This window comes from Vespula vulgaris, chromosome 3 (assembly GCF_905475345.1).
Source record: "Vespula vulgaris chromosome 3, iyVesVulg1.1, whole genome shotgun sequence".
Lineage (NCBI taxonomy): Eukaryota > Metazoa > Arthropoda > Insecta > Hymenoptera > Vespidae > Vespula > Vespula vulgaris.
In genome coordinates, this window is record NC_066588.1 from 4,125,001 (window position 1) to 4,132,579 (window position 7,579).

At 26.2% G+C, this 7,579-nt stretch overlaps 2 protein-coding genes across 2 annotated transcripts; both read left to right on the top strand.

The window, feature by feature from the left end:
* Positions 1 to 78: 78 nt before the first annotated feature.
* LOC127062614 (39S ribosomal protein L12, mitochondrial) lies at positions 79 to 1,075 on the top strand. The gene is made up of 4 exons (XM_050991148.1): positions 79 to 246; positions 360 to 609; positions 685 to 816; positions 891 to 1,075. The coding sequence occupies exons 1-4, from the start codon at positions 182 to 184 to the stop codon at positions 1,005 to 1,007; spliced, it is 564 nt and encodes a 187-aa protein (XP_050847105.1). The 5' UTR covers positions 79 to 181; the 3' UTR covers positions 1,008 to 1,075.
* Positions 1,076 to 1,352: 277 nt separating this feature from the next.
* LOC127062611 (protein maelstrom 1) lies at positions 1,353 to 4,572 on the top strand. Its single transcript, XM_050991141.1, has 10 exons — positions 1,353 to 1,624; positions 1,796 to 1,994; positions 2,082 to 2,456; positions 2,531 to 2,703; positions 2,806 to 3,027; positions 3,126 to 3,269; positions 3,351 to 3,387; positions 3,627 to 3,704; positions 3,851 to 3,904; positions 4,049 to 4,572. The coding sequence occupies exons 1-10, from the start codon at positions 1,487 to 1,489 to the stop codon at positions 4,063 to 4,065; spliced, it is 1,437 nt and encodes a 478-aa protein (XP_050847098.1). The 5' UTR covers positions 1,353 to 1,486; the 3' UTR covers positions 4,066 to 4,572.
* The last annotated feature ends 3,007 nt before the right edge of the window (positions 4,573 to 7,579 follow it).

Sequence of the window (7,579 nt, forward strand, 5' to 3'; positions counted from 1 at the left end):
TGTCCAATTTATAGTATTACGTATTAAATATGTATTATATAATTTTATCTAGGGATTACTTATCTGGAAATATTTTAAGTTAGCATCACTGCTATTGAATACTACTAACCTCCGTTTCACGAGATTTTACAATTGTTGTAAAAACTCTATACGAAAATAGAGAGTATCATTAATATTAAAAATGATATTCTCTTTGCGTGTAGTAGCTAGTAAAAGCGTTTATCAATTTCGTCGGTTTCACAAATGGTAAGAATATATTCTTTTGGGTTTTTTTTTAAAGATTTTATTCGCTACACAAGTTAACCTCACTTTAACCTTCCTTTGTGAAATTTATTAATATATTATATATCGTTTTGCAGCATCGTCGTTTGTCAGACAGATCCGGCTCCAGCTGCAACGTCAAGACCGATAGAACCTTTAACTATTCCAGTCCCAGAAGGTGCAGATAAACCCGTTAATCCAAAAGTGGACAAAATAGCTAACGATATAACAAGTCTTAATCTTATTGAGGTAATGCAGCTAAGCGATTTACTAAAGAAGCGATTAAACTTGCCCGATGCTCCGGTCATACCTGCAGGAGGTTTTGTAGCTGCAACGAAATCTCAATTGGTACGTAAATCTTTTTTTAAATATCGTTGATCAATAAATTCATTTTATTACACTTATATCAATTTTTATTTGCAGGAGGAAATAGAAGAGGCTCCGAAACAAGTAAAATCTTCGTTTACCGTCAAATTAATAAAATTCGAAGAAAAGCAGAAGATAGCTCTCATTAAGGAGATAAAGAATTTGTTACCTAACACGAATCTTGTACAGGTATTGTATATCACTATTCAAACATTTAATATTTTCTTATTTAGATAATTTTATTTAACCTTTGAATTTTTTAGGCTAAGAAATTTATTGAAAGCGTACCTGCGGTTGTGATGACAGATATTTCACAAGAAGAGGCAAATAAACTTAAGGAATCTATTGTAAAAGTAGGTGGAGAGGTAGAAATTTTGTAACTTGTTACTCTACGTTATAATCGAACTGTATGTATTTTTTACAAATAAATTGTACAAATCATCGAAAATTCACGTAGGTTGTTACGTAGTTTATAACATAAGACATTCTTAATTTCTGTATATTTTATAATGTGTTTAGGTTACTTTTACGATTGTATAATGATTTGGAAATTAAATTTTGAACGAGTATGAACTATAATTATCGCTGAGATCGTTGGTTTCGTGATCCTGGATATTTTCTTTTGATGATCAAACATTTTTGGTGATCCTGGATTTTTCTTTGATGGTTGAATTCTCGTTGGAAGTTTATAAACAGAGGCGCTGTTAACAATCATTAACGAATTAGAGAAATTAACAACAGCGCCGTTCTGGTGTACGTACGCAATATTACTTCTAAACTCGAATAGGAGACCGCAGTTTGTTGTGGTTCGTTGTGTCGTTTGTTTCTTTGTTGTTCGCATAGAATCTTGAAACTCAAAATGCCGAAGAAACAGAAAAGTCACAATGCCTTTTATTATTTTATGCTAGAATGGAAAAAGCGTAATGAAAAGAATGGTTATTTTTATGCAAATTTAATGGAAGTTCAACATGATCCCGAATGTAGTGCAGCGTGGAAGGTAAAATTTAAAAATGTTTGGAATGTATATGTTTGTCCTTTACGTAATTTTTTTTTGTTGACATTCATTGTTATGCCTTATTTGATATTGAGAAGGGTAAATTATAGATAAACGCAATAGAACTACTCGTCGACTAATTTTTTGAAAACGAAAATTATTTCTTCGTTACAGAATTTATCTCCTTATGAAAAACAAGTTTATATCGATTTAGCAGTTGAAAAAAAACTTAGACAGACTTATAAGGATAAAAGAACTAATACCGGCGAATCAATAATTCTTGTTAAAGAAAAAGAACGCGAGTTAACAGAATTTAGGATACAAATGCGAAAATATGTAACAGATATTGTTAATGAAGGTCTAACGAATAATAGTATGTACATTATTTAATAGCGTGCGTATGTCGATAAAAGAGATAAATATCATAGAAAAATATAAAATACTATATATATTTTTACAGAATTGAGCGAATATAAATTTTACTTTTTACACTTTAATTGGTTATATATTACCCAAGATAAAAAAATATATGCACCTGTTGAATATGCTGTTGGAGTATTTTCATTACAAAATGGTATTGAAAAATTTCATCATAGACTTATCAATATAAAACCTGATTTGGGATATACTTGGGAATCTATAGAAACTAGTCGAAATAGTCATAAAATTCCTCCTGAATTTCCTGAAGGTGAAAAAGATTTTTATAATTTGTACATGGATTTAATAGAGTTTTTGGAGCCTGATATAATTGGTGATCAATATCCACCATTTTTTGTGACGAATAATATAAGTAAAGGCGTACCATCATTTCTTAATCAGTTAACTGAAGCTGCAGGTAAATTGATTTCAATATACATAGTTTTAAATTACCAAGCGTCTTGTTTTTCTATAAATGATTTATTGTTGTAGATTGCGAAAATACATTTACTGTATATTCGATTGAATTTTTATATACTACATTGCGTAATGCTACGCTTAGTAAAAAATGTAATCCGGAGGATTTCGTTCCTATTCCAGAAGCTATAGGTGAACAAGAATTTATGACAGACAAATATTCGTTTGAAAGAAATATTGAATGTGATGTAAGTATCTGAAATATGTAACAAAGAATTTTACGTGTAAGTACTATTTTGAAGCGTCAAATACATTTTTAATTTCATGCCATTTCTTTGCTATTTTTTCAGTATCATAAAAATATAGATGGAGGGAGCCAGTTTTGTAGTTTAGCAATAATAAAACGATGGGCATATACTATTTGTGATTACTGTTGCCACGAGTTAGGAATTGCATTAATTCCTGGTATTCATTGCTCTCCTAATAGAATGAAAAACATTTTATGCGACAAATTACAGAATGTTTCATTGAATACTAAACAATACAATGATACAAAATTATGTCCATTTGGAGTAAGAGCATATATTAAATAATTAATTTTTTAACGATATTGCAAATAATATACCGTGTATATCTATCGTCTTCATTAATAATTATTTCAATAATTTAGATAAATCGGGATAATATAAACAATGTTTCTAAAAAGACATCAGAAGAAAAATCAAGGCGCTGTAAGGACGAAAAACCGTTAAAAATAATCGACTACGCTAAAATTAACGAATCACAGTCTTCTGCTGCCATTTCTCGTTCTGTTGTAAATATTATGATTGTATAAGATACTTAATTCTTGCTGTTGTTTATATTTTTTTTGTTATATGAGATATTGCCTTTACAGAAATTTGAGAGACCACTGAGACCTCCAAATACAAGAAGTAAGTATTGTTACCTTTTTTTCTTTTCTTTTAAAGTAAGGAATTTACTTTTTATTTTTTCTGTTTTCCTTTTTTTTTTCTTCTTCTGTTTCTTCTTCCTTTTTTGCCCTATTATATTAAAATCTTTGCAAATTCTTTATTTAATTTACGACAATAATTTTTTTTTTTTTTTATATGAAATTGAATTAACACGATCGAGTTGAATCTCTATTTACATCTTACTTTGTTTAATTTCATAGGCTTTGCTGCTGTTACTGCTGGCTCTAGTAAAAATATTGAAAATCAAGATTTTTCTGATGTAAACATTCTATTAGCCAGTAAGTAATTTATGATTTTTTATATTACATTACTTCGTGATTATGAGAAAAATTAGGAACAAATCTTTATGTTATCAGAATATTATTTAGTTCTGATTTATTTTATGATTTGGAAATAATTATATATAATATTTATTGTATTTTAGAAGGAAGAGGATTGAACAAGATATCGATGATGACAAAACATCTAACTGGAAGAGGTTTGTACATATATCATTTTAAATAATATAATTTTTATACATATATATATATATATATATATATATATATATATATGTACATAATTTTAATAATATTATTAATACTGTATATCTTAAAAATATTACTTTATTTTTTATTAACAGGACACGGAGGCATTTAATCATAAACCAAAGATATATTTTTATTAAGAGATATTTAAATATATTAATTTTTCTACTTACACGTTATCTCGGGTAATATGTAATAATGTCAGTATTATTTTTCTATTAGGATGAAAATAATCATCCAATTAACAACAAAAGAGAAAAGATATTTATGGTACGAGTTAGACGTGGTGACGATTCATCGAAAATGTTATAAAAAAACTATTCTCTTTTTTTTTTCTCTCATTTTATTATCGATATCTAACGTTGGAAAGGTCTTAAATACTTTTAACTTCGCTGTTTATGTCAGAACATTACTATTATTATTATTACGAAACAAGCAATATCATCGTAAGATTTTGTAATACTTACTATTTTCTCGAAGAATGTATCGTTTTCATTCAACATTTTTTTTCTGTGATCTTTTTTCCTAAGAATATTGATATATGTATATATATACGTATATATATATATATATATATATATATATATGTATGTATGTACAGACAGATACCAAAGAGTACAAGAAGTTTTGTTAAAATTATAAAATTATCTTATTAATATTCAATAAAATATATTTATATATATTTTTTTTTTATTAGGAGAAAAGAAAAACTATTGAAAACGTTTTTTTTTATCGTATGTACAAAATAAATCTTTATATGAAAAATTGATTATATATTTTATAACAACCACCATGCGCTATATATATATATATATAGTTATTCCCAAATAAATGTGTTAGCTTAACATTAAAAAAAATTTGAGATATAACTGAAAGAAACTATAATAATATTATTTTTGATCACAATAATATTACGTTTACTTCTCTTTTTTTCAACCCTTAAATGATTAAAACTTAAAGAATGTACGAATAAAAGTAAATGAGAAAATGAAAAAATAAAATGAAAAAAAAAAGAAAGAAGAAAAAATTGATCAAAGAATTCATTAATTATCAAATGTTTACAGGAAAATTAATCGCATTATTGCGATTACATAGTTTATTAAATTTCGAGTCGCCATAACTCGATGAATCATTGATAAAAAGCTACACTGTACATGCTCATTTGATTCGTTTGATTGATATTCTCTTCAACTTGTGTTAGACTGAAAATATCGATTATCATTTAAAAACAATGTTATGTTAAATATCTCGACGACTGAGTTCTCTATGAAATAGCTTCATAACGTTTCATATTTCATTCTTAGAATTTAGGTACTAATATTTGAAACATTTGTTTATAAAACCAATAAGATCGATGATAATCGGCCGTATCATTTAAAATGATATAGACATCCCGTATAAAAATGTTCGTATTTTCAAAAGGTACAATTCTCAGAAGTTAAAATTTTTTTTACTGGTGAAAAAAAAAGAAAATTATATTTATTCGCATAAAATAAATGGAAATATTTATTGGAGATGTTAAAAAAGAAAAAAATTGAAAAACAAATATATCAGATCTATTTTCAAATCCCATGACATCCATTAAAATTTCGATCAAGCAATATTTCAAACGGGATATCTTGAACAAAAGTTTATTAATCGTTAACAAAATTATGAAAAATAGAAAGGAATAAATATTTCATATTATTTTGAATATTTCTGTGGGAATGTAACAATTCGTCGAGACTTTAACGATCGACTTTATTCACTGTTAATTGAATTGCATAGTTTGTTAGTAATCTGATTTTAAAATATTTATTAAAATCGTTATATGTGTGTATATGTATAAAGTCGATCGATTTATTGAATATAAATAGAATTTTATAATAAAAGATTCGATTCTTTCGATTGTACGTATATGTGTGTATGTATTTATAATATATAAAATCGTTCCTGAAATATTAAATTTTCTTTAAAGATAAAAACAAAACGTTTATGTTTTATCGTTTAATACACGAATCTTGATTTTCATTGTTTTTTTATAATTATTATTATTATTATAATTCTTATTATTATTATTACATTTAATTACATATTCTCACTTAATTATTTGTAACGCGCGAATTTCAAGTAATGTATCTGCATCGAGACCGATAAAACAGTATTTTCTTTTTTTTTGTGATTATAAACACGCGAGTCGTTTAAAAGATTTGTAATTTTTTTTTTTTGTGATATATGATATCTTAAGAATACAATTTATATATTAAAAGAAGAAAAATAGAACGTATACCCCTTTCACCCCTATAAAAAAAGCCACGAATTTTTTAAATGACTTTAGTATTTATATAGGATCGTTTTTATCATTGATAATCTGTTATCATTCGCTGTAAGATTTAATTATTTAAAAAAACATATACATATCATACATATTGTTTACGATATACATATACGCATGTGTATATATATATATATATTTTTTTTTTTTCATATATATATATATAGAATTCGGTATTCTGATATAAGAAGGCTGCATTTGTACATTATAATACAATAACAATTTCGTTACCTAAAAACATTCGTTTAATTTACACAGAGTTACATATACATAGTTTAAAGTTTATATGTATGCATGTGCTTGCATGTGTGTGTACGTATATATGTATTGTACGTTAGAATAAATTATTATAAAATGAATATGATACAATAGTATAAAAATTAATTTAGCTCGTTTACTTTTTTCCGTTACTTTTACGTTGGCAAACAAATAAACAATGTGAATAAATAATAATAATAATAATAATAAGAAAAAAATTTCAGTCACACACACATATATATATATATATATATTTATATATATATATATATGTATATAGTAAATAATTATTGTCGTTCCTTTTGTTTTTGTAACAGCAAATATAATCCATAGTTTCGATCGAGTCGAAAAGTTATATTATCACTGAAATCGCGTTTTTTATTGAACATTGATCGTCGTATGTGTGCGTGTAAATGTGTGTGTATATATATATTTTAATCAGCCGAATCGGATTATGTCGACCTGCTGACAATCACCGACAAACATTTTGCTATCCGTTTCTCTTTTTTCTTCTCGGTATATATATGTACGATATACATATGTATGTATTCGAGTAAATATTTTCAAAAGAAATATGGCATACTAATTAACTGTGCACTCTTATTATCGTTCGTATATTCGACCGTTTTTTAAATTACTATAAACGATACCATAAAAATTATTAGAAAAATGGAAAAAGTATTGTCAAACGTTATTCGTCCAATATCAATGATTCTTAAGCGAAATCTTGACAATACTTTTTCGATCGAATAAACGACGTAGCTTCAAAAGGCTCTAATTCGAAATATTTTAAATAAATCTTAAATTCTTTATACGTCCAATCGTTATTTTCAAACGTTTTAATTTTTTTCCGTTTCTGTTTTTTTTTTTTTTTTTTTTATCTTTTCTTCATTTCGAGACGATCGAAGAGACTTAAATACATACATATTATGATCTTATATAGAGAAAAGGCCAGCTCTGAAGGAGCTAATCGATGTTTGGATCTATCGACTTTTCGATATGTTTCATCATTATCGTTATCATCGACTAAGTTGAAAAAATAATGTGATATGCG